This window comes from Synchiropus splendidus, chromosome 5, assembly GCF_027744825.2.
Source record: "Synchiropus splendidus isolate RoL2022-P1 chromosome 5, RoL_Sspl_1.0, whole genome shotgun sequence".
Lineage (NCBI taxonomy): Eukaryota > Metazoa > Chordata > Actinopteri > Syngnathiformes > Callionymidae > Synchiropus > Synchiropus splendidus.
The window spans coordinates 21,872,383-21,899,864 of record NC_071338.1 but is presented as its reverse complement, the minus strand read 5'-3'; the positions used below and the strand labels follow the sequence as shown (position 1 = coordinate 21,899,864).

The following is a 27,482-nucleotide window of genomic DNA, read 5'->3' as shown; positions in this document are numbered from 1 at the left end:
AGGCTTACTTGGTGGGTCGCAGCCTCTGTGGGAGTGGGAGGATAATCTGATTTATGCTGGGAAATTAAAGAGTTTATTCAAAAGTTGTACTCTAAAAAAAGGAGTTTCCCACAGTCACAGTGAGCAGCAGCAAATTCCCCTCAAACACCGGATATGATTCGAGAAGATGTTGGCAAGGAACTGGCATCAAATGAAACATTACAAATCCTTAATTCTTCCCACAAATGTCAATGTTCTCATGTCAGTCATTAGCACTCCACGGCAGGATGTCGACGCTTTAAATGGCAATAAGACATTTTAGGGATGTGAACTCATTAAACGTTATCAGTTTAAATCTGCTGTGAATCACTGCTGCACCGACATGTTCCATAGGCGGACGGTGAGACACACAACTTATCAAAACTGGCCAGAGGCGAAACATTCCATTAGGCAGCAAGCGAGTGCCTTTTTTCATGCTTTATATGTTTTCAAACATTTCTTTGAGACCATATACTTTCATTTGAGTTCTTTACTTTAGTACAGTAGTGTACACAAGTCTTTAAAGGTCGCTTCAAAGGAAACCACAAACTACTACTGCTATGACTCTACTGTACTGCTTTTATTCCCTGTACTGATCCCAATAGTACTACTACTACGACTGCAACTAATTCTCCTCCTACTATTACTTACACTACCCCTACTCCTCCAACTACTTCTTGCACAACTCATAATAATACAATAATGAGAAATTATTTTATGTTTTTAACCTGGTCGAAAATCTTAAATAGTTTCTTCAGCTACAAACAGTTACTACAATTGTTAAATTTGAAAAATGTCTTTTTTTGGTTACACTTTAGGGAACACATACTATTAATATGATAATTACTTGCTTATTTACTGTTGATAATCAGTAATTGCGTTGTTGTTTAGAGTAAACTTTGAGAAACCATTCCAGGGTAAACGATTTAATTCTTAACATGAGCAGTACTTTACATTGACTGAGTCTGTCATCATCGTCAACGTGCTTCCTTCAGCAGACTAAACTAGCAAGTTACTGAATCAAATGAAATATTCAGGAGACTCTGTTTTCTTCATTCTGAAAGGATGAAAGATATCAAGTATCTGAAGCACAGCGTGACGCTTTTGATCACCGACGTGTGTCCTGACTAACCTAGCAACCATGTAGCCTGGTGTTAATGGTGTGTCCTTAAGCCAACAAATCACATCCTCTGATCTTCGGGTGAGCAAGTGGAGACACACATCTGCAGATCAGCTTCGAGGCGAGTGACAAAACACAGCTGATATCAAGTTTTGTAATGTGTTCACCGAGGAACACATGTACTGCACATCAGGTTAGACACACACGACTTTTTAAGAGTTTGTTTACTTCTGCTGCAACGGTGGACCATGAAATGGCTTTGAGCTGGATGAAATGGGGATGAGCCTCACAAAACAACATTTTATTTTATGTTATGAATGAAATTGTATCCGTTCGTTTCGCTTCCATGCCTTTTTTATGTTGGTATTACTGTTCACCAATATGGGGCACACCCCAGAGTCAAAAGTTTATGTCAACGACAAACTCATGGCAGCTGTGGTAGAAGTACAGTATTGATAATATAACTCTTGCCTAAAAGAGGAAAACGGAGCGAGTGAGGCCGTTATATATAGCAACTCTAGGACGGAGAATTTCCGCCATTGTTACGTCGTCTTCATGTCGCACACGGTTTCCGGCGGTACTGCTCCATTTGGCCCGTATCCATAAGCTTTGTGGAAACATGCAGAAATATGGAGGAAATGAATGCAGAGCATGGACAAAAGGGTCCATCCGGATTCATACATAACTTTGAGCATAAATGGGCCTTCAATCGGACTGTCACCCAGGCAAGAAGATCCAATAGTGTTTTATTTTTAAACAGAAATTATTCTTAATTTGTGTCAACTGTAGCTTCTTCAATCTGCACAGTAGCTTATATAAATACATACAAAGCAATGAACATCTCCTTCACTTTTTCGTAGTATAACCATTCCATCCTCTTATAATCTGATTTGATCAATTTTTAAATGTACAAGTCCTAAATTCTGATAAAAGCATGCGCAAAATGACACTGGTGAACAACAAGAGTCATGTTAACACAGCTGTCTTTATCAATGGCCAGTGAGAAACAGTTCCCGCTGCTGTTAGTAGGTAAGAGTGAGTTTGACTGGCCTTAAGTGGCGGACCTGAAGAGGCTTGGTGAGAGAGTCAGGAATGTTTGTGTCCAAGTGCCAAATACCCACCCATAGCCTGAGACACAGTCTAATTCCCTGAGTTCCGCAGTGCCAGCCTGTCTTGAGAGCAAGCACACACATGCACACAATCACGCACCCACACTCGCTACTGTCAGACATGCATGTACCTGTAGCATATACTTTGACAGGCTGTAACTCAAACCTACACACATTAAGGAAACGACGGAGTGTAAAGAACACTTAAAGCGCTCATTAGGTAAAGCTTCAGAAGCCTGACTCACCTTGACTCCTCCAGCAGCAGGAGGAGTCGACATCGTGGAGTCTCGGTAGCGGCGATGTACCCTAGCGTCCCAAACACACGCTCGGCAGCGATCACGTCATTCATGGTGACCTAGAGTCAATATAGAGACACACATGTACACACTAACAGTGACAGAAAGAAAACATGTAGCACAGATATAGAGGTTTAAGTCTGCTCTGGAGCGTCAGGAGTTGATGGTTCTTCCACTGTCTGAGACTCAGTAGTAGTAGTAGTTCTGTACTGATGGATGGCTCACCTCCTGGCCGTTGATCCTCTGGAGGTTGAAGTGATGGAGACGGTAGATGACGAAAGAGCGCCAGAGAGACAGGCCAACCACAGGGTTGCCTTCTGGGTGGATGGTTAGCTGGTCCAGACGCCTCACCTGAGCCAACGCGGCCAACTGTGGCAGGCGACTGATGTTGGTTTCCAAGAAAATCATGTGCTGCCGACACAAATTATGTGGTTATTAATCATCAACAATCATCAACAGAGACAATGGCCTTCAAAGGCATCGCACATCACTATTTAGTACGCAGTGATGACTAAATATACTATACTATAGCCTTTGTTGTAGGCTATTGGTCACAGGGAGGGGATCCACTTGGACTTGTATGATTCCAGAATATAAAAACTATAAAAATTAGCTGAAGAATGAAGCAGATATGGCAAACTCATTAGCACCAACAACTACAGTACCACTATGTCAGTGTTCTCCAGCAATTTGCAGGATGTTTCCACCGAGAGGTCCGGGTGTGTTCGCAGGCATAGCAAAACCCACAAGTTCTTGGGACAAAGGGAGCCAAAAAGCCAAATGACAAGACGTGAGCACTTCTTGTGCTTGTCAGAGAAGATAATGGATGGGTTTCTTTAGATCCGGTCACTCACATGTGCAGTTGGAGTCTGATACGTAGTACGCTCTGACATCGGATGGTTTTTGTTTGCGACTTAATGCAGACAGGCTGGACAAATATTAATCTGAGAGTACATACAGAAACTTGTCAAAATTAAGTGTTTTCACAGTGCGCTGTGGTCCACTGACAAAGCAGGAAACATGAGCGAGCAGAAGCTTTTGCTACTGCAGTGCATTACTATGAAAAAATCTGTGAAGTACTGGAAACATCATCAATACCGTCTGTGTTAAACCAAAGCAGAAACCTATCATTTGAAGACGGACCAGTGGAAAAGGGACCCGTTACTCGACCGCCCAACAGAAATCGACCCAGACCACTCAGTGTAAACAGCTCCCCCGGCTATGGTTTATCATTATCTGCATTAGTACGCGAATGTCAACAACAATATATTTTAGCATTAAAGCAAGGAGTAAACAGCAATTTTGAGGAAGTGCAGATGACCTTTTGTTTGCGTACCGCGTGGCACTGCCATCACTACTTAGATTTTTGGACTCGTACTTTCCATTACATTTCCAACACACAGACATTAAACATCAATGTGCAGTAACCATCCTCACCGATAGATTGGGGAATTTGACCCTTATTCTAGGGAGCAGAGGTACAATGGAATCATAGTTGATGTAGCGGAAGGTGATGACAGTGACGGCACCGGCAGTCTGAGCTCCCCAGCCTCTCTCCAGGGCCTCCAGAGCACCAGGTCCAAACAAACGCAGGGTGTCTCCATCCAGCTCTGCCAGGTGACTCTCAGACAGTGACAAACTCTGGACACTTCCCGTCTCCACAAGTCTGCAGAACACAAAAACACAACTTGTAAATTCACTATGTCTGACACCTCTTTTTGTCAAGAACTATGTTGTCTAATAAATCAAGCATTGTGCTAAACAGTCTTGCTGATGTTTATTACCAGATTGTTATCCATCCGCAACTGGCGAACTGTTTACACGTCTCACAAGAATTTTTATAGGCGAAGAAGAGTAGATATTATCTCTTCAGCCATGCCTCAATTTCTTGCTCTGATGACGTGTTTTCACGATAACAGCGCATCAGATGTCCTTGGCTGCACGCAACACATCGCTGATCATTTAGATTTGAGGGAGCCAGAAAAACTCATTGCTCTGTTTAGGTTTCACACCGCCCAAATCTTGAAGCAGAGCAGACACTAATCCTTTGATAGTCAGACTCCAGCCCAAGAGTCTTGCAGGGACCAGTTACTGTCAATTATGGATCGGGGGTTAAAAGCTCAGATGAAAATAGCACAAGCGGGTATTCACTTTGAGAAACAATAGAGAAGGTGCATCGGTAACTGAATCTTTTTGAATCGTTCTTTATTTGCTGCCAGCAGAGTCTGATGGCCTGCAGATGACCGTCTGGGGGGAAACAGTCAGGTTACATTTCTTTAATGATCATGAATGATTGAATAGTGATTCATGGCATTTTAATATTGCATTTTGAGTAGAATCTGCACGAAAATTTGGTGCTTCAGGGTGCTGCAGTGATCAGTGAACTATTTGCTGCAGTAAAACAAAATTAAAAAATAAGTTAGTATATATATATGCATATATATATATATATCTATATATATATATATCTATATATATATATAGATATATATATATTTATATTGTATCAAAAGTATGAAAGACTAAATAACGGAATGAATTAGTACACACACCGTACACAAACAAGACAGTACAGGATGACCCTGACAACCACAGCAAAGTACAAAGGTCAGCCCTACTTCTTTAAACCTTTCAGACAAACCCTTTACCACACTATTTCTTCAGCCTTGCTTTGTTATCATTGAAGCAAGAAGCAGATGGAAGGCTGGATAATTAATATACTACATTGTTCAGTTGTCCACTACGTGTACCGCAGTAGGAATGACCTTTGAACTTTGTTAGTCAGGATTTCTGACTCGCTTGTCTTCTTCGTGGCACTGACGTCCCTTCTTCACTCCTCCATTTATTGTTTTCCATATTTGAAATAGAGTGACAGCTCATGAGAAGTTTGGGGACAGGTAGGTTTAACTGTCTTCACCAGAAAAAAAAAAGACACAGACAACAATGAGGTTCTTGGATGGAGTAACAAAGGTCAATAAAAAAGTAGAGGTGTGACTGGGGAGGATGACCCAGATAGGTGAGGGAGGAGGAGACTCACTTGCTGTGACTCTGAACCTCTGTTCCAAATTGAACCCCACAGTATCATCAAAATAACATCAACCTATAAATTCCATTGATAAGCTGAAGGAAAAAGAACATTGTTTATTGTACAGTACAACAACATCCACAAATGTCGAAAAAGTATTTTGAGTGATTGTGCATCAGTCATAAACTCAGACCAAATCCTGCACACAGACCTGCATGTAAGTGGAAATATGTAAGGGATGAAAAACATCTGTTTCCTTGTTTAAAATGTGATGCTGATGATTATTTGGCTTCAAGACTGGTTCACTGATTTGTTCTGCGGTGAGAAGCAGGTGATTGGTCCGGTGCCAGAACCAGAACAAAAGTTTAATTAGAAAAGCAGCTCCCTCAGAAAGAGCTGGAGGCTTAACAGTACGATGTTAAGAGTGCATGGATGGAAAATGACTCTAACTCTCCCCACTTTGTCACGTATTGTTCCCCTGTAATCTCATCTGAAAGGATGCCAGGTGTCCCTGAATCCCACCATGACATGAACTCAGCTGCTATCACTGCAGGAGGAAACGCAGCAGGGAGAAGAAGAGTCAGGGAAGAATCCCTCACAATTACATGGATCCTGCTCTGGCCGATTACTCGCTCAATCTAATTCAATAAGAGCTATCTGGCGTAATCCATGAGGAGTTGGAGAAAGGACATCTGTCATCTCTCAACAACTTAATCCCTCTGAAGACGCAGCTTAGATCATACACATGTCTCTGACTGCTTAAATGCAGTGTGGAAGTGTCAGTAATGAGGTTTAGATATCGCTGGTATTTCAGTGCATCTTTGTGAGTTGAGTGTCGCCGTGACAAAGCTGTTTGATTCCACTCATTTTTTATTCTCTCTCGGGTGTGAATTTCTGGTTAAAAAACAAGAAAGAATGTAAACTATAACGACATGGGACGGTGGCGCACTAACGCACTTGCATTTCATTGTGATCCATAAGTGTGAGCTTTGTGTTTTGTGATGGTGGTCCAGGTGCAAGTTCAGATGAGGCAATTTTTTTCCCATTGGCACCAGGTCATTTGTTACAGTTCTGCTGTTTTATTTTGCATTTTCGCATTGTTTCTTTGCTTGTTATTGTGATATGCCAGAGACAGCAATGCAACGGCAAGAGGCAATTGCTCTATTATTCGGTCACCGTTTCAAGCAGAAGTCCCTACCATATGATTCCAGCACCAGACTTGGGGCTGACCCAGTTTATTCCTTGCTCTCCTATGTACATCTCATCACCGTATGGATATCTCTGTGCACACATCAAATGTCTCCTAGTGACTGAGTTAAGTGTTTAGTCTTGGACGACACCACTGAGGCCTTTCACACCAACACAGCTGCGTGCCAGTTCTGGTTCTCATACGCAGTCAACATGTACAAACAGAAAAAAGAACAGTTTCTGAGCCTGAAAAGATGGTTTGAAACCAAAAAAAGTTGGTTTGGGTTGGTGAACTGTGACATCATCAGAAGGTGTGTCATACGCTCCGTTTACTACGGGAACTGTTTAGACTAAGTGGTGGAAATTCAATTCAATTATTACACATTTTCCTGCTGGAAGTTTAAGAGTCCAACTCCAGTCCATACAGGGAAAAACGTCCATCAACGCCCTCTATCCTATGGAATGGATCCAGATGTGCCTGACGCTGCAGGACATACCTCCACCTACTCCCAGTACATTCGGGAACTGACATATCCTCGCAGCTGATATGTGAAATCACACAATAGTTTGGTCGGAGTGTTGAATCACAGGCCTCAGAGATAAGAGCAGTTGATCCATTATCTACCACTCACATTCTCCACGGAGGCGGGTGATGTAATGATCCTTGTATTTGAACGGCTTTGTGAGGTTGACTTGACTGGACGGTGTAGGCAGCATAACCTTTCAACAAATCGTATGCTGATGGATGACTCTTCATGTGCATTGAAACTCAGAGGAACATGATAGTATATGAATAGAAGCACATGGACGTACAGAAGTGCACCTGCGAAAGGGACTTTTTCACCAGCAATTTTGAGCTGAAGAGCCCAATTAAAATAAAAGGAACAATTTTTTCCTGCAACTTCTGTACTGAAAAATCATCTTTTTAGGGTGAGGGAGATATAAGAGGAAATTCCATCTTCTTTAGGCACATGCCTGGGAATACAATATATACTGAGGAGGAACAGGCTGAGCAAACTTGTTCAGGGTACACATTTGTAACACTTAACTGCTGCACCATACGGATTTGCATGAACATCACAGGTTTGCAAAGACTCAGATGAAATAATCATTAAACACTTCCAAGTAAATGTTGAAGAGCCACTGGAAATACTGAGTCAAAGCCCTGATGCATCAGCTTCTGTCAACTCTAGAGCGTGAAAGATGACAATGTTCCTCCGTGGTGCGGTGAGACTTAGCTAACCAGAACTAACAGATAGATATTGATGACTTTCACGAAGATGAAAGGAGATTTCACGCTCGACTTTGGTCGGGCCCAACTGAAACTAATGGGAGATCTGTCAGCGTGATTCTGTGAGCATGCATGGTTCATCTGTCACAGATTAGTTTTGACTTACTTTGGATCCCTCGGGCTGTTTGGGCGGCTGTTGGTGCGAAGTCGGGTCTCAGTTCCCCCCGTGGGTCGGTCCGGTCCAGAGCCTGGGCTCACCCGTCTGTTCAATGGAAACACAATCGATCATATTTTTTTGTTTCAGTCTAAAATTATGCAGCTGTCGAGTGATTCGTTGTAAATAATAACCATCAATCAAGTCCTACAAGACCTTCTGTGCATATTTCTGGTTTCCTCCCCCTTAAATAGATATGTGGCCTCTAATGGATCACAGCGGATTCGCCACAAGAATGAAAGTGTAGCACACAGGAAGATTAAAAAAGAACACGACTTGAAAATGCCTTAATGTGTCAAAGTCGTGCTGCTTTATTAATATTACACAGATACACTTGGAGAAGCGGCAGCACCTGGGCTCTTCAGGGGAAGGGTCCTGGGTGAGACCGTTGCTCTGGTTGGGGCTGTGAGCAGGGCTGTTGTCTGGACTGGCTTCCTCTTTAGCACCGTTTGTTGATGGCAGCTCCAAGCAGGTTCGGACTCCCTCCCACAGCTGGGCCGCATTACGAATCGCTAGACGTCGCTTCTCCTGATTGGATGGTAAAAAAAAAAGTCACATATTAGAGTCAGTCAGTAAGAGATGACCAAGACAAGGACCAAACCGAGTACAGAATACACACACATAAGTCTAGTAGTCATATAGATGCACACATTTATTCATCACAGCAAATGAAGCAGTAGTTTTTTTTCTTCAGAATAAATCAAGAACTGAAATGGTATCATTGGAACAAATTTTTAGTTTGATCCACATTTTGTGTGGTCTCGATCTTGGTCTCGCCCCCGTTGGTCTGTATGCTCTGGTCTTGACATGATCTTGACACTAGCACACTAGCTTGACAGAAGAAGCACCTAAACAATTCCCAAAAGCCTGAAGTTATTTAACAGCATTTAACTACACTCTAAGTCAGTATGCAGTGTTTCTCATTTCTGAAGTACACCAATCCGTGACAAAGGGAGGAGTAAGAACCATGCTAAACTAGACTTTATGCGAAGCTGTATCGCCACACACAGAACAATACAATCAACTAAACAAAACTAACACAATACTAAACAATGGAAATCAAATGAATGAATGAAGTCGGGAAGGCATTGCCAAGCAAGACAATGATGGACGATCCTGACTAGCAACTGGATAACAGACCACGTTGTTCAGCATGTTTGTTTGTTTTTTGCCTTCGTTTTCTTTTGTGATCCTTCAAAAACAGAACTGAAAACCACAACCAAATGGACTAACACAAAAGCATATATATACATGTATGCTGTTTATCTTCCAAACATTTAGACTTCTTTGAAATTGCAGAAATGTGTATATTTTCAAGTCTCCACTAGCAATCGAAACAGCTATGCAAGATGATCATCTCCTTACATCTCGGTTTTTTGGCTGTTCAAGATTCAAACCCATCTACTTGTCTTCAACTATAAAAATGCTGTGAAGGTGCGAAAGATAAGGTCTCTGTCACTCGAACATATAACTCTACCTGAATACCACAGTGGACTAGCAAGAGACAGACAAGCACAACACGTGTGGCACCTTCACTCGGCAGCAACTTCTTCCTGCTGCTTCAATTGTTTCCTCCCAACTAATCTCTGGGTTGGATATGATAGTGTGTGGAATGTACCACTCCCAGGTACAGGGGTGAGTCAACTACCGGTGAATCCGTTGCCCTTCTGAACTCTTAGATATGTCATTCAATATGACATTTTCACAACACCCAGGATTAGCTGGAGTTGGGTTACGCAGACTTAATGAGTTTGGTGTGGAGAGATTCTCTCCTCGACATACCAACTACCCAGTGGCAAGAAGATAAAGTCCCAGTGGTGCAAACCATCTGAGACAAGTTAAATAAATACTGTGTAATTCATAAGCCTGCTCACGACTGCTGCCATTAAATGTGGTAAAACTAAATTATCCTACTGATAAAGAACACAGAGAGTATGTAAGGCTACATCCAGATAGAGTAGAGTCACACAGTTAAATAGCGGTACCTTATGAATGTTCTGCTTGTGACTCTCCTTCTTCTTCTCTTCTTCTTTTCGAGCCTGTACGCCAGCCATGCGCCGATCCTCGTCCTGAAAGAGAAAGCCGGAGCAATCGGTATGTGTCTCCATTCAGGAGTTCTGAATTATTGAATAGAGGAATGAACCACAAAAGAGGTCGCACAAGTGTTGCTTTTGAGCAGTCCCGAAAGCCATCGCTGCAGAGGCTGTGGCAGACTATCAAGCCAGCCTGCTGCATCACAGGATTATCTGTCTGATTTTCAGTTCGGATCAACTGAGTCCAGCTGTTGGGGATAGCCAGTTCTCCCACAATGCAATGCTGCCAACACAAATGTGATTGTGCCAGCTGAGAGCGAAGGGGATATTTTGCTGTCTGCACTCCCAAAAAGCTGTTTCATCCGATCAGCAGACAGAAATCACACACGGAAATAGCCAAGGAGCTCGAGTGCTGCTGGAGAGATCATTAGATATTATCAACATCGAGCTCTCGTTTCAGAAATGGGCGTGTTATATGGGAAATGATGCTTCTGTTCTGTTCTGCAGGTCGGTCAATTTCTTATTGATTACACAAGGTGGGACATTTCTGCCACATCTTTGTGCTCTGAAATCCAAATGCATATCCATCCAAATGGAGCGGCAATAAAACACCTCCCGCAGTCCATTGATTTTAAGATCGTGGTAATAGATGATGCGCCAACGAGTCAATTTGAACATTCTCATTTAGGACGCCACCTGTGTTGTGTTGTGAACGCTGCCGTATTACGGGAAGAATAACAGGCCAAGGCCTCAAATATTGGGAGGAAAATATGTTCAAAAGACAGCAATACAAACACAAATATGAAACATTGCAGTGAAATATGTTATTCAACAAGTATAAACCAATATTTTTGAGGTTTTTTTTTTTTTACTTACTTTGGCTGGAACATTTCCAGCACACCATTTCCAGATGCGCGTCATTCGATGTGACAGAAGGACAGTAACTGAGATTGCACTGAGATTTAGGTTAAAAACTTCAGGATAGAAACACAAAAATGTAAACTTTTTGCAGCAAAGCAAAATTCTGTTATCAAATCTATATTCTTTTTTAAAGTTATCAAAAGATTAATAGCTATTAATGAATTATAAAACATCTAATTAACTAATCAAGTGCCACCACTAATTATTATTATTTGAGAACATAAAATAAATAAATGAAATTGAAAAAAAGCCTCCCATGCCTACCAACAATGGTCAGGCAAATTGACTCTGTGGGTACAAATCGTTTTTCATATGGTGGTTTTCATAGTTTCCGCCAACAGGACACATATTTCATTCATAAACGTACGTCAACTGAAGGATCAGATTCCATCTTTCATGGTCAATCCTTCATCACTGACAGCAGAAGATAACATGAGCAATCATGAATGAACAGCCTCCTGGCTGCAGAAGGTGACACAACATCAGTCCTAGTCAAAACATGTTGTGAATAAACAGGATCTGCTTTTTAACTTACCAATAGAAGTGGCTTATTAATGAAAGCACATTATATTAAAACAATCTTAGGACGTCTATTGCTTGATATTAAATAAATGTAGACATTAAATCAGCAAAACACAATGTATCTTATTCATCATAATTGTAGCATTTTTCCTAAATCATTCGTGATTTTGTTTTGCATTTTAAACAAATAGACAAGCTTAATAGGGCACAATTTATAACATTTAAGGACGGAAGGAGGAAGACTGGAAGGAAGGAACAAACTACTGGCGAAGGAAGAAGACAGGAAGGAAGGGAAAGAGGCAGGAAAGAAGCAAAAAGGGACTGAAGGCAGGAACGAACAAAACTAAAGCAAAGTAATGAAGGCAAGATGGGGAAAAGGAAGGAAGGCAGAAACAAACAAACAAGCAAACTAACCAAGGAAGGATGGAAAGGGAAAGAAGAAAGGAAGGGAGAGAGGGGCAGGAAGGAGGGAAGGAACAAACAAATAAACAGACTAACTGCGGAAGGATGGGAAAAAGGAAAGACGGAATGAAGGCAGGAAGGAAGAAAAGTAGGAACGAACAACCGTGCAATCTAACTGATGAACGAATGATGGGGAAAAGGAAGTAAGGAGAGATGCAGGAAGGAAGAAAGGGAGGAGTGGACATGCAAACTAAGAAAGAAAGGAATAAAAAAAGGAAGGAAGGATGGACATGCATGGGTTAATTAATAGATGAATCAAATTAAATAAATATTTAAGAGTAGAATGGTCAAATGTCAGTCAGATCTGTGCACATAACTTTAAACATCATAGTGGAAGTGCTCCAGTGTGGGCGAACTCTCTACTGCATGAAGTGCACAGAACAGCACTTTTTTGTCTCGAACACTGCATTGTTTAATTTAATGCACATGGAATTTGAGACTGAAAAATGTTCTCCTAGAAAGGAAGTTAATACGCAACAAACCTGTGTCGCTTGACTGGCGTCATATTTTTTGTCTGTATTTGACTTATTAATCTTGATCTCTTGAAGTACATGAACTAATCACCATCAAAGTGAAGAGGACTTACTGTGATGCGCTTCATGTCCAGCTGTTTCAGATGAAGCACACAGCGCAGGACGGCCTGCTTGTACCATGTCTCCAGGGCTACAGGATTCCCATCCAGGGTGAGCTCAGAAAGGGAGTGTGATTTTCCGAGGAAAGCTAGCTGGTCAAAACTAGAGGAAAAGTAAAGCACATCAACATAAGGTGCACAGAGAAAGTGTCATAACGCCTCGTGCAACTGGAAGAAAACTTTGAACAAGTTAGGAGCCTTGACTTTGGTCAACAGAGTCACAACACATTAGCCTTGAGCCAAATAAGCCACAAGCTCGGTCAGGTCATCGGACACAGTTAGGATTACAGCAAATCAAAGTACTCCACTCATTGAACGACTACTCTGAGTCGTCTGAGTCGGCCTGAGATTTCCTCATCTAGTCTCGAGTATGATCATTTCCTACTCATCCACTCAGCCTCCGAAAGCTGTTGCTAAGTCAGAGGGGAACACTCTTTTAAGGGATTGAAAGACTTGCCCCCGGAAGAAACCTGGAAATTACTCTGAAGGAAGATGCACGAGCAACTCTGATCTGAAACCAGGGAGGGGCACTTAAGTTCAATGCATTAAACACAAATAAACTTTGCCTTTTGGAATCAAACTGACACCTTTAAGTCAAACGTGCGTAAGGAAAAGTAATAATGCAGTGAATAAAATGATATATTTAATTCTCAGATGTTTTGAAGGCTTGTTTTAAGGGCAGCCTTGCGGTTTCCTTTTGTGATTTAATAAAGGCGACTTCTGTGCACCAACTGCCACTAACTCTTGTGAACACCAGGGTGGGCAGGTTGGGTTGAATCTCTGGTGAGAATAAAAGAAGTTGGACCAGGTCTAAAAGGTGCATTTCCAAAACTCGGACCACACGTCTTGAACAGTATTTCTTTGGTGATGTGCAGAATCTCAGTTTCCTAAACCAGAAGTGAACCTGCCAAGTCCTAATTTAATTAGCTAATTCTGCATGGCTTTGCATCTGCTTCGCTCACACTCACCAGAAATAAAATACAAGCTCGTTCCCACAGAACATCTGCTGATGGACCAGCTGATTGCACCAGCGAGAGGTACGTGTTCCGTCCTTCCACATAGCAACAGACTCGAAGTGTTCACCTATCAGCAGGAAGATGCTCCATGGGACACACAACCTGAGTGTGAGGGTGACTTTTTAAACAACAATGTCTGAGATAAAGCTCCAACTGAAGCAGTGCCATGACAGGAGTCCTGCTCACACTTGTTCATTGCCTGCTGCAGATGTCAGGTCAGATCTATCAAACCACAAGGTGACTCAAGTCTGGGCGAGGAGTGTAACGAACACCCCCTCTCCCCTTTATTCACCTTTAACCCCTTCACTTTAGCCCAGCAAATGCTAACTCTCAGAAAACAATGCTGTTCTACCATTACAGTGCAAATGTCTCAGGATCTGAATCAGGTTGTTACAAAAAAAATTCTCACCACCAGCAAAGTCTCGAATATACCGCAATGAATTTTACAAAATTATAAGACATTTTTTAAAAATCGGATTATTTTCAACAAATGTGTATTTTTATGTGTTTGCCTTGTTGATTGTATCATTTTAAGTCATTTTCTTTCATTTAACGTGAATGTATATCAAAATATTTAAGCTTTTAGAAAATCAAAGGAGTTCATGTCGAGTGTTATTTCTGTTCATAGAGATTCTGTCACTTATCTGACCATATTTGTTCAAAAGGTAGGACGTGGCACTGAGATAAATGCATTTCTTCTTGATTTGTGATTTGCTCATATCGACACACACACGGTTTATTTTGAATACAGAGCTTTTGATTCAAGCAATTTGAGTATGATATTTATGAATTAAAGACACCTTCCATTCATCCATACTCTGAGCACAAGGTTCTGTCTCCTATATTCCTCAGACATGACGGTGTGTCAGTAACTAGGTTAAGATCAGATGTGTTTGCTGCTGTTTGTTGAGCAGGCCCTGCCAAGAGGTGAGCGAGGGGACGTGGTATTGTCCTGCCACTGCCCAAGTGGACAGGAGGGAGTTAATCGGAACATGCTCTTACCTGGTGATGTTATTGCAGCTGAGAAAGAGGCGCTGCAAGGAGGGCAGGCGGTCCACCTCAGTCTAGAAAGAAACAGAGGGAGGGGGACGAAAGAGAGATAGAGGGGTGAGAAGAGAAGATGCTGGAGAGCAGGGCAAGGCATCGTCACTGTGGTCAGAGCTCTTCAATCCTCTCCATTCCCTCAGTCACCTTGCAGCTCTCGGCTCCAGCACACAGCATCCCCATCCACCCTGCGCATGCACACATACACATGCAGCACGCTGCCTCGTCTGCACATGGAGAGGAGGGGCGGAAGAGAGAGAGTGTGATGAGAGAGCAACGGGGGAAGGGAGGGAGCTCGGAGAGGGAGCTGCGCTAATGCAGAGATCCCCTACTGCAGTGGGCTAAAACACACACGCGGCTAGTCACTGTACCTGTAAGAACAATGGCTGAGATTCTGCTCTGAGGAGGGGGTCGGGAGGGCTTGAGCCATGGCGGCCATGCCGTCATCAATAATCAATGTTGTCAAAAGGGGTGGGGTTCTTGGTACCAGCTGGTGGGGGAATGGATGTAAGTGATGTCAGAAGGGATAATAGCTAATCAGACGTCAGTGTGGCGAGAGCAGTCTGTGTGTGACTGTTGCACATGCTGCAAGACAAGGAGTGAGGACACGCCCAGCGGCGTAGTGAGCGAGCTGTGTCAGCATCCTCGGTGGCCACTGCCTGACAGCACTCTCTCCTGCCAACACTGAACTAGTATCCAACACGCCCTTGAATTCAGCTCTCATTCCTAATGCTATCTGGAATTAGCCTCACCCGTTTAGTGATCATCTCACTACTGAAGCTCAGTAATATACTTTAAATTCAATCCTTCAACCTCATAAAAAAATGCAACGATCTGGGCCCTCCACATTAAAAAAAGAATATAGATAGTTATTTTTATTACATGGACCTATAAGTTAAAATAACTTCAATTTAAGCCTAAATTTTCTATTAACCGAACTCTTGATCACCGCGAGTTGGTCTAATAAGGTCATTTTTGTTCACGCCATCTTTCAGTCGCTTCGTCTGCATTAGCTTTCTTGCTCACCCAGAACTCAGCGCTGCCTGTCCTATCTTTGCTCTGCTTTCCAAGTGCTCAGCTGATTCTGCTTCTCATCCTGTCCAGAGTCACATGACAGCTCTATTTGGGTCTACTTTTGGAAATGGCTGATTTTACGCACCACAGTGGTGCAATGGTGAGCACTGCTGCCACTCAGGTTCAGGGTTTGAATCCAGCTTGGGCCTTTATGGGTGGAGTTTGCATGCCCTCCCTGTGCCTATGTTGGTTTATCCACGTACTCCGGTTTCCTCTCACAGAGAAAAGACATGCTCACTAGGTTAATTGGACACGATCGAGACAAGCAAGAGAGACAGGCAACTCTCAGCAAGCACTCACTTACATCTGTCATCACACTGTTTCATGAAATGAAATATAAATGCTATTGCTTTTGGGCCAAGAGAACATGGCATCAGTTCAGGGTCCATTTCCTAAAGTTACCTAGACATCTAAAGGACATGGATGAAGAGGACAATCATCTGTACATATGGTTTAACATCATGTGAACTTGGGTGAACTGGTCAAATGTCACACCCTTTGATGCCCACTTTATACTTCAAAATATATATTTATAGTTAGTGATATAATGTTAATAATGTTTATTCCATTAAACAGTAACTGATTTAATGGGTAATGTCATTTATGTTGTAGGTTATACCATTCTTTGGAAGTGTTGGTTCAAAAGTGTTGGTCTGGAAAAAGTGCAAGTCACCCAGGGCTAATGCTCTCTCCGCCAGCTGCCACACCAGTCCAGGAGCCAGTGTCTCCACCAGTCTGTAGCGATGGTGCTGAGGCGGCTGCCACTGCACGTTGTCTTGCTGCTGCTAAAAATAGCATCCCAGACAGAATGATGTCATCACTGAAATGAAGTGCAGCACGCAGTCGGTAACCAATGCTTTTGTCGTTACAAGTTACGTATTGATCTGAGCCAATGAGCTCAGCGGACGTCCCTGATGTCGCTGCTCCAAGAGCTCTACTTTGGATGTGTATCTATGTGTTTTCCTCCTCATGCCCCTGTCTTCACCTCTTTATTCTTGCTCCACCTTCAAACCTCTGACAGCTCGCGTGTCTTTGTTTTTCACACTCATATTGAACTCTGGCAGCCGCATTCCATGACAAACACGGGAATACCTCTCATCACAGGTCTTTTTTGTGCATGGAGGGCAACAACACCCGCCACAAAAGAGCACAAAAGCAGCTCATATAAACACGGCAGAGGCATTAATGCTGTGTTTTTTAGAGCTTTTTAGGTTGTTTTCCCAATTACACAGACATGAGACACCGGCTTAGCTGGCACACATCTGGCCTCAGGTACTGTGTTGCGTGCCAGAAATGAGGATGTTGTTTAGTAACTTGAAACGACAATCTTGCGCCCAGGCTTGCTGTGACTGTGCTGCATTCATAGAAACTGCTTCAATCAATAAAGTGATAAAAGGTTTGAAAAGACCCTCAGTCAGACGCACCATCCTAATAAGCATATTACAGCAGCAGGCGCTAAAAATAGGGACGGCTCGGAAGTTAGGGCGACTTCATACGTACTGTATTAAATTGGAAATATCTCAAGAACCAGACTTCTCATGTTCAGTATCATGATCCAGGAGGAATTTCACACCCTGTAAGTACAGACTTAAGCATTGAAACAGTCGTCTACAAACTGAACCAATTTTTTTTTATTTGCTTTTGGTGTTTCAAGTGAGGTAAAAACGGTTTTTAAAACATTCATATGAAGTGCCATTTAACAATGAAAACGTAAAAAGAAACGCGTGAAACGGCGTAGTAAGGTCAGGAGATGGTGTCACCCTCGATACATAATGTTAGGAGCAATGTATTGCGCACATGCGTAAACACAACTCAGTTTAATTGTCAACCCGAAAAAACAGTTTTAGATGAAGGTAGATAAAGCTGATATTGTAAAAGAGAAACCCAAAATTTGCAATGGAAGTTCACTGTGTATAGTGAAATAGTGAAAATAGTGAATAACATAAAAAGTAAAAAAATATATATATGTAAAAATTGCAGACATTTAGCCGATCACCTGGAGATCAGATCTTCCTCATCTCTTGAGCATGATGATGATGATGATGATGATGATGATGACAAAAACCTGCAACCAGCATGGTCTTTGAGGACTGTTTTGGACACCCCTGAAACTCTATTTACTCTAAAACTTAGAATAGAAGCGCCCATTGTTAAATCATATTGTAGTTATATGTGTCCACACCTCCTTATGTAAAGTAGCAACTTCGCCATGCTTCATGCAGCTTCTTTAAACACAGTGATGCTGACTGTCCCAAAGGGTTAGGTGTCAAGAAGTAGGGATGACCTTTGGACTTCTTCTTTGTGTACTGTCATCCCTACATCATTCGTCAGCAGATCTCCATTGTTATCTGTACTTATCTATCTACCAACATACAAGTTCAAGGGATCACTTCCTACGAACCCAAATCATACAGACACAATAGCTTTCAAATGTCACAAACTTCACTAAGTTGCCGTAACATTCACGGTCAGTCCTTGAGCTAATCCTGGTTTCAGTTTTGGTGCACAACTAGACTCGGATGCCCACTTAAGTCTTACCATCTTAAACATCCCTCTTGCTGGTATGCTTCCTCCCAGAGTGACCTGTCCAAACCATCTCACTGCTGATGCCTTCCCCCACGCTCCACTTTTTATGAAGCTGCAGCTTCTCCTGCATGACTGACCTTCTCTCTCTAGATTGAAGAAAACCCACCTCTCTTGAACTAGATGTGTCTGTCACCACCCATGACTAGCAACAAATCTCGACAGATAATATTTAATTTGAAAAATGTATTGCATTTACATGTTGTTGCCCATAGAATATCTGAATAAAATCTTTATAAAATGAAAAAAAAGGAAAGAAACACTAGCTAGAGATAAGTCAGCACTCGTGCAAAGCTAGCCAACAGTAATGTACGTGTTGCATGTTTTCAATTGTAATGATGCTTGACTCACCACTGGCCTCACACAAAGCCAGCCCCATCGGAAAACTATCGCTAATCCACAAAGCTATTCTGTGCCTGCGGGTGATGCTGTACTCTACTCATCCAAACAAATCGGCGTGTTTGCTGCCAAAAAAATAGAACAAAAAAAATGCATCACAACGGAGGGCTTCTGGGATGAAAAAGACCCACATGAGCATGCGTGTTTGAGAGTGTGACAGGTGTTACATCCGTGACAGACGGTAAGTTGACAACCAAGAGTGATGAAATATATGAATGAAGATTTTGGGATTCAGTCTAAACAGGAGAAGGCGTGCCACCTGCTGCCAATCTTCACCACCCTTGGTGAATTAGGTAGAGGCTACCAAGACGACAGTTATTTACTTGGCTGCTGGAAAACAGCGCTGACAGACAGGGGCTAAGGAAAGTGATGACTGTGAATTTTTCCAATAAGAACCTGAAGTAGTAGATGAGGTGAAGTACAGGGTGAAGGATGAAAAAAGGGCAAAATTCCACCCATAAGGAGGGGGCTCCAGTGACTTCTGTTAAAATGCAAAAGCCTGTCCCAGCAGGTGTTATTTTGTTTACCATATTAAAACTATAGAAACCATGAGAAGGTATTTCAGTGTGAGACGATCTTGTTTCATTTTTCACTCAGCCAGAAAGACAGTGGGAGGTCGAGGCTAATGAATTATGTCTCCCTAGGTAACACTGAGACACATTACACTACAGACATTCAGACAAAGACGCCATTGACATACTGTGCACTCAGCCACTGACAAAGGTGTACCCACAGAGCACCTGGACAAAGGAAGCTCATAATAGAAGTATACCAGGAATAGCAATCCTTTATTCATATCATCATATTCCTAAATATATTTAGTGAACTCTCAAACACTATTTCCACTTCCTTAAAACCTCAGCACCAGGTTGCATCGAGACAGCCTGATGAAATTTTTCAAGGCAGCTCTTAAAAGTAGTGATGAGTCTATGAGGTTTCATGAAACAGTGTTCTGATTTTCAGAGGCCGCCAGATGGCACTGTCTGCTGTAAAATGTGTGGATTTGAAAAACTAATTCAATGAAGCCTCAGATAATTTGTAAACGAAGTGTGCCATCCAGTGGCCTCTAAAAAATAGAACACTATTTCGTTTCACAATACCTCATCTACACAACATCTACAAGTACCAATATAATCTGCCACCCAGACAACAATTGGAACGACAGCAGCTACCCGAAAGTTGGCGTGAGAAAATGTTACTCGCCAATAAAAGTCTTTTATTCTTCCACGCCTGATGAATAAACTGTTATATAACTAAGTCTGCTGGATAAAGCGTAAAAACATACTTACAAAATGGAACTTACAAGAAGGAAGATGCAGTTGTATCTCAAGTTCAGCTCAGTCAAACAGTCCAGTCCATCCAAGTTCTCCACTCTGGAGATCCTGTTTCCCGCCAGGTTCAACACTTCTAGCTCCTTCAGGTGCGACACATTTTCAATTCGGGAAATCTGAAGACACAGAACAGATGTGTATCTGTGCTATCAACATTTAAGTGTTGTGTTGAATAAACCTTTCTGTGACATCCAACTTGTATGTCACCTCCAATATAAGGAAAACAGATACGTGCTGCCGGGTCAAACAGTGGTGTAATCTTATTCCTGAATCTATCCTTTTAGTCTCGGTGGAAAATCGGGGCCCCCAACGAAAGTGACACTTTAAATGCATTAGGAGAATTCCCAGTGGTTGTTGGACCCAGAGTGATGTATCGACCTGCTGATGCATACTGGGCTCACTGGAAGTCAAAGGAGCAGTAGAGGCAGAATTCTGCCCAAATATACCTTTTTATTCACTCTCTAGAGTTAATATTTTAGCATGTCATCAGAAGCAAACTAACGGACGTCATTTGTGAGATTAGCAACTAGCAGTTCTTGAATTTGAACTGTCAAATATTTCACCAAAATTGTCTGCGTGCAAAGCTGATTCAAGACTTTTAACCTACAGTTTGGTAGAAAGGTGAGTCATTTTCAGGGTCAAAATGAAACTATATTTAAATCTCCTAAACTAATCTTCTTAACACGATAAATTAGTGTGACGATGAACACTACAATTGTTACAATGGACAATCAAATTGTATGTTGGTTAAGTCGCTGAAAGGTAAGTTGAAGTACCTGAAGTGCCAAAAGGCTCACATTTGGAAGTAGATAAGGTCCATCTTGCTTGGTAGCAAGTGAAGTGTCTAACTGTCTACCAAAATGTGAAATCTGTCAGCAGCTGTGTGGCATGAAAGGTTGGTACATGGTCAGTACTCCACTGCGGCAGGGGTGACTTTATGGGAACCAGCACGTGGTGATGAGGAATGTTAAGTGAAACATGAATCATGTCAGGATCTTATCTGATAATGTCAGTCACCGTCAGCAAACATAACTGACATTTTACCTCACTTCACCCTCCGTGGACTCAATTGAGTCTGTGCAGGGAATGGACATAAAAGCATAGAGCTTAAAAGGTCCATATTATGCTCATCTCAGGGGCTTTTAAACTGATATCAGCTCCATATGGAGCATTACAGTCAGGTGCTTTTCTTAAAATACTGAGTCAATTTTAACTTAAGTGCAACAGAAATTGATTGATTCCCACAGTTCAAGGATCAAATACTAGTGATGGGTAAATGAGGTATCATGAGACACTAGTGCAGGTTTGATGAAACAGTGTCCTAGTTTTCAGAGGCCACTAGATGGCACTCTTGGTTTAGAAATTATGTAAGGTTTCATTGAATAAATTAGATCAGATTAGATGTCCAAACCTTTTACAGCAGATAGTGCCATCTGGTGGCCTCTGAAAATTGGGACACTGTTTCATGAAACCTCAACAACCCTTCCATACTGTGTCATGAAACTTCCTTGACGCATCGCTACAAAAAACCTCACTCCCGCAATTGTAATTTGGTTGGAACTTTCAATACATTTAGACACAATGATGGGACTTGAAGGAAGCAGAGATGTGGGTGGCATATTGATGTTTCCATGTCAGTTTTGCTGCTTATTTTCATAACGCTGAGTCATCCAAACGCGCCACAGGTCCCTATGAAAGCACCTTTCATTCTTCAGCCTTCGAAAAAATGGTAAGAAAAATAACTATTTTATGATTTAATCACTGACTGCATATTTACAACTGATTTGAACTTTAGACATATGCATTTGATTACACACTTCCAGTTTCTGTAGACAAAGGCAGGTATCTAGAATGATGGCTCAACAAGGGTGTAAGGTTCCTCTTGGATAAATATTTGTGAAATTGCAGTTGGTGTGGTAAAGAAAGAAGTGGAGTCTGGTCTCATTTAGAATCAAGATAACAAATAAGCATGATAATTTAGAAAGGTGAGAGTGAAACCACTATTCTATCTACAGTAAAATGTAACACAGGCCCAGACAATGCATCTCAGATGTGCACATAAAGTCATCAACACAAGCATAAGATGAGAAATGTAGATGGTCAGATTATGAAGTTCACATGACAAGAGATGTTCTATGAACGCGAACATTTTCTTACTGGTTGATTCTCCTTCTTAGCCTGTAGGGCATTTTCCACAATCTCAGCAAAGTCAAACTGCCCAAGTGGAAACATCACCGCCTAGCTGCACGGTTGTTCAACAATGTCAGTTCACATTTTAACCCGATCACTGGGTCACTGAGGAACAGTGGGATTATCACACCCACAGAGAATGTCTTTGGGTGAGGAGAGTACAATGGAAATAAAATGGAATGGGGATGAATTTAAAAAAATATGTATTGGTGTCGACACCTACGTGTGTTCTGATGTCAATATGTATTATCATTTTGAATGCTTAATCACTTAATGTCAGATTTGATCTGTATCACAAACAGGTCAGATAAGATATTCTTTACTCATCAATTACTAGATCAGCTAGAAAGGCACTCAGGGAGCACAAACATCCAGCGTTATCACCAACATTGCAAATTAGTATGTGAATGTGTAATTTGTAGTGAGTGAGATGAGTGGAATCCTTAAAAATGTAGAGCGCACAGATGGTCCCCCACCAAATTGTCATCATCATCATTGTCACATTGTCAACATTTACTGCAGATGTCAGCCACTTTTGAATGACGCTTATATAGACAAATGCTGTTGATCACAGAATCTAACTGGAGTGTAGCGGTAAATCTCCGCCATCACATTTTGTGCAAAAATAGAATACCGAAAAAAGTATGGAATATGAAGAGAAAATTATTAATATTCATTTCAATCCCACATCAACCATACGTACAACAACTCTTTCATCAGTAACAAAATATAATAAAATTAATATGTTTTAACATATAAAATATACAAACTCAATTATTATGTATGTATACATACTATTATGTATGAAAAGTATGTATGGAAAAGAAAAAAGAGCTTTGAATCCCCCCCAAAATTGTTTTTAATACAACTTGTTATTTGAACATTTATTTACAAATTCAAAACTTGTTTTTTGGGATTTAATTTTTTTCTTGAATTCTCTCTGCTGTTGTAGCACCAGTTTCACTTTGAGCTACATAATGCTCTTTGTACCAATCACATCTTTATCACTATATATTATTTAGCTAGCATGTTCACTGTCTTCTCTCCATGTAACTGAATCATCCGACCTCAGTATCATCATCATCATCATCATCATCATCATCATCATCATTTCTAGACTCGTGATGGGTAGATCAGGCTCTCAGTTCAGAATTAGATCTCTGTTTCATGAAGCCTCATCAGCCCATCATGAATCTGATGGGCTGATGAGCCCATTCCATTTTATTTCCATTGTACTCTCCTCACCCAAAGACATGAAAATCCTAAAAAAAAATTTTTGGATTTTCATATTTTACCATATGAAAATCCTAAAAACACGTCTGAGCTGTAATTTCCAGAAAATCTGAACCTCCTTTGTCAGCTGTTGGATGACTAAATAAAAAAGGGGACAAATGAGCAACAAATCCAGCTGTCAGGAAGCAAGAATCGCTTTTCATCGCAGTGACTGGGTGATGATCTGGCCTCTTCTTGTGTTTAAAGCCGCCAACATCAGAAAGTGAAGCTCGCTTTTCAGAGCCTTGGAGCAGCTCTCGAAGGACTGATGTGGGCGGAAGGCTGGCCAGCACTAATTCAACAAAGGGAAGCGCTTTGGTTTCTTCTTTTCTTAGCAGGAGTTGTGGGTAATCCACCAGTGGCATTAATTAGACTTCCACTATTTTGGTCTTTAAACTGTAAACAATGTCAGTGGGGGCTAAGAATAATGGAAATGGACAACCGTTTGCCGCAACCTAATTGCGATTTGTCAAAGAAGATACCGCAGAAATTGTTATGTGAGATGAGCTCATTCTGCCTGAGCCACCGATGGAATAGACTGTGGGCCAGTGCTGCCAGGCTTTGATGGTGTGGCCTACTTAATAAGGTGAGGATTGATTTAGACTTCAAACAGTGATCACAGAATGCACGGGGCAGAAAAGAGAGGTTTGCAAATGTCCCTTTATAGCACCTGTGTTTATGAGTTTGCCAATGTTAGGTTAGTGAGAGTAAAGACGGAGTGAACTCAAGGTCAGACTGAACTAAATTTCAGTTGAAAGACTCACTAACCACATTCTTTGATTCAAGTTGTTCACAGCACAGCCATGTGGAAAGTCACATCCAAACAAGTTGTTCTTGGTATCAGAAAAATGCTGGCGATTAGAGATGGGAAAAAGTAAAAGTGGGGTACCTGGTTGTGCTGAAGATCCAGGATGTTAAGTTTGGAAAGGCGATCCAGACAACTTATTTTTTCAATTCTGCAGACAAGAATCAATCATCAGAAACTGCAGGTTAATTTGGCGATACACACTGTCTTAAACCTTTAATACAAAGAGTACTATTGCATGTTAAGACGTCATCTTCTTATATGTTTATCAACATTTCGTACCTCTATGAAGCACAGGTTATTTTTATCTACTCCTTTTATTTGGTGTCGTCATCGCTCATGACCCAGCATGACCTCGGACCCTCCTGTCCATGTGCATCTGAGTCTGGCCTCCAAACTGTTGTCTCCAAACTTCTATACATGGGCTGTCCCTCAGATATACTCATTTCTAATCCTGTCTATTTGAATCACACCTAATGAGAACCTTGGAATCTTCCACTCTGTCAGAGCTCTAAATACTGTCATGTGAACACATCATTTTACACTACATATGTTTGTAAAACAATAAGACATCATCACAGACCTGTTCCTCCCTAAAAGAAGGACCTTGAGGGAGCTCAAAGCTTCAATGCCGGTCATTTCTGAAATGTGATTGTCATACAGGTTCACAAAGACGAGCTGTTGCAAACGTGACAGATGCTGGATACGTGAGATTTGATTGTGCTGGAGGTTGAGAAGCTGAAGTTCATCTCCAGCAGCCAGCTGCGGGCATTCTTCCAAACCCCGTCTGTATGATTTTAAAGACAAGCAGGAAACAATACAGTGATGAGTTACTGCACTTGGAGACGTGAACTATAAGTGAGCTTTGCTGCGCCCTAGTGGAGCAGCGGCGGTATCTCAGTTTTACCATTAGATAACGATCAACCTCATTAATAGGTATTTTTAACATTACCAGGAGGCTTTGACTGAGAGATGTGAAAGAATGTGATCAAAATGCCAAGAAATCTAACTAAGAAAGCATGGTAGGGATCAGAATATGAAAAACGTGTGTGTGTGTGTTATAATACAACAAAAAAAAGCAGATTATTTTTCGCCACTGAAAACATCTTAATGACAAATTTTCCAAGTGCTGTCCAGTGCTTCTCTGTAATTCCCTGTGGTGTTTATTCATTTTATTTTAATAAACACTTTTTCATTTTTTCTTTGTGTACATACCTACCTGTTAAAGTTGATACTTCGGAAGTTGGAAACAAAGCTGCTGCAAAGCAAACGTCTGAAGTGACGAGCAGCATTTTGTGAGACTCCATCTGTAAGACAAGTAAAATATTCATTACAAAAAGATGAATTTCATGTGCATTAGGACTGTTAATCAAGGTGAAAGGATATTAACCTAAGAGTTTTAAGGCATTGTGATTGGCACCTGCACTACGGGTCGGTCTTCCATAGCTGTAGCTATAGTTTGTCGCAGAATCTGGACGCAAACTATTCAAAGGTTTAATGGTCAACGGCGCGAGATTATGAGCATCACAATCAGACATATCACTGGAAAACAGAGGCACTGACGAAGTCTGGACGAGTAGTCTTTCACTGCATGAATGCAGTCTGTTCTCTAAATGGGGCAGAGCGAAAAGCACAAATCAAAACATGCCTGCTTATTTTAAATTTGAAGAGAGGAGAGGTGAATTGTTCAAGCATACCCAGGTTTGAAGGACTTGTTTGGTGGGTGGCATTCACACTTATGTCTCTCTCAAAACGGATCCGCTCTGACTGAAAAGTGGTGAACATGAACACACAACTGAAAACAAACCATGAACAACATAAACAGCACACTGAAAAGACTCACCACTCTCTGTGATGATTTGGCGGATGAAGAATGCAGCTTGCAGCTGCTCACCTGTGGAGGACAAGACAGGAAAGTACAGACATCAACAGTAGAAAATGGAACATATTGCTCACTTTATGAGGAATGTTAAAAAGAAATAAAAGCATTAAATCAGGTGTAGTAGAGGCACATTGTATTTGTTATATTCCTTAACTTACTGAATTCAACAGATGTAAAGAGGGAGAACTTATACCACTTACAAATGAGGAACCTTTTTAAAACGATATAATATATTTTTATATTAGTAACGGAAAGGTTTGCAGGAGGAATTTGGGTGACCAGGATAGGCAGGTTTAGTCGAATTCATTATCTGTTTTTAACCTTTCCAACCATCCCGTAGTCCTCTTTGAAATACGATAAATCATTCTGTTGTTTATTTTATTTATTTGGTTTTTTTTTTTAAAGGAGAACATTTACCACTGGCGTCAGAAAAAGAGAGAAGTGGTGGTCATTGTTCCTGCTGTGTTTCTGATGGCGAGTCCCTGAGTCGTCGGCGTGCTCCATGTAGAGCTAGCGTTAGCGTCAGCTAGCTTTAAGTAGACAACTTCCGTAGTATAAGCGTTCAGCACTAGTTGTGTTCAACTAGTCTAATTTAATAATATGGCTACAAACAGAAATATAGACGCTCTCACAACCACAGCGCCTAAAAGTTACTGTGAGCGAAGCAGAGTTGCCATGACAACCACGTGGTTGCTTGGTAACTCTCACTTCCGGTGTGGCTGACTGGAGACCGGGGTGAAACATCTTTACGCTGTATTGTTTAAAGATAGGGTTCCACTTGATGACAAACGTAAGCCCCATGCGCAGTTGCAGTCACTGAAGTCAATGCATTATACATGAATGTATCGACATTTTCTTTAAACTTAAACTCAAATTAAACTCAAAACAGGTGTCTTGTTTGAAGTCAAAACTAGGGACATTTTGAGCAGATTTGATGGTGAATATACTACTGTATTCTAAAACTGACATAACTTCACAATATCAGTGAAAGGAATTCCTATTAAAAAAGTAGAGAGTACAGAATAGAGGAAGCATGTCTAAAGATAAACGCCTGGGAACCCACTCCAGGCTGTAAGGTTTCTTTTCTGTGGCCAACGAGAGCCTAAAAAGTTTAGG

General features: G+C 41.4%; 1 protein-coding gene across 9 annotated transcripts in view; it reads right to left on the bottom strand.

The window, feature by feature from the left end:
* Window positions 1–27,035, bottom strand: part of LOC128759527 (leucine-rich repeat-containing protein 49) — a 29,617-nt gene extending 2,582 nt beyond the window's left edge. Inside the window, exons 1-17 of one of the 9 annotated variants that reach the window (XM_053866544.1) lie at window positions 26,784–27,035; window positions 26,328–26,378; window positions 26,182–26,251; window positions 26,048–26,093; window positions 25,875–25,966; window positions 25,704–25,791; window positions 25,068–25,271; window positions 24,569–24,635; window positions 20,190–20,333; window positions 14,789–14,850; window positions 12,726–12,873; window positions 10,187–10,270; window positions 8,554–8,729; window positions 8,154–8,249; window positions 3,981–4,209; window positions 2,769–2,954; window positions 2,493–2,602 (exon numbers count right to left, since the gene is read on the bottom strand). In XM_053866544.1, the coding sequence (XP_053722519.1) occupies window positions 2,493–2,602; window positions 2,769–2,954; window positions 3,981–4,209; window positions 8,154–8,249; window positions 8,554–8,729; window positions 10,187–10,270; window positions 12,726–12,873; window positions 14,789–14,850; window positions 20,190–20,333; window positions 24,569–24,635; window positions 25,068–25,271; window positions 25,704–25,791; window positions 25,875–25,966; window positions 26,048–26,093; window positions 26,182–26,251; window positions 26,328–26,378; window positions 26,784–26,870 (1,940 nt within the window). In that variant the 5' untranslated portion in view covers window positions 26,871–27,035. Of the gene's footprint in view, window positions 1–2,492; window positions 2,603–2,768; window positions 2,955–3,980; window positions 4,210–8,153; window positions 8,250–8,553; window positions 8,730–10,186; window positions 10,271–12,725; window positions 12,874–14,788; window positions 14,851–14,977; window positions 15,016–20,189; window positions 20,334–24,568; window positions 24,636–25,067; window positions 25,272–25,699; window positions 25,792–25,874; window positions 26,094–26,181; window positions 26,280–26,327; window positions 26,379–26,783 lie in introns of those variants that run through there. The other 8 variants (XM_053866547.1, XM_053866546.1, XM_053866548.1 and 5 more) reach the window with 8 other exon arrangements.
* Window positions 27,036–27,482: the final 447 nt, after the last annotated feature.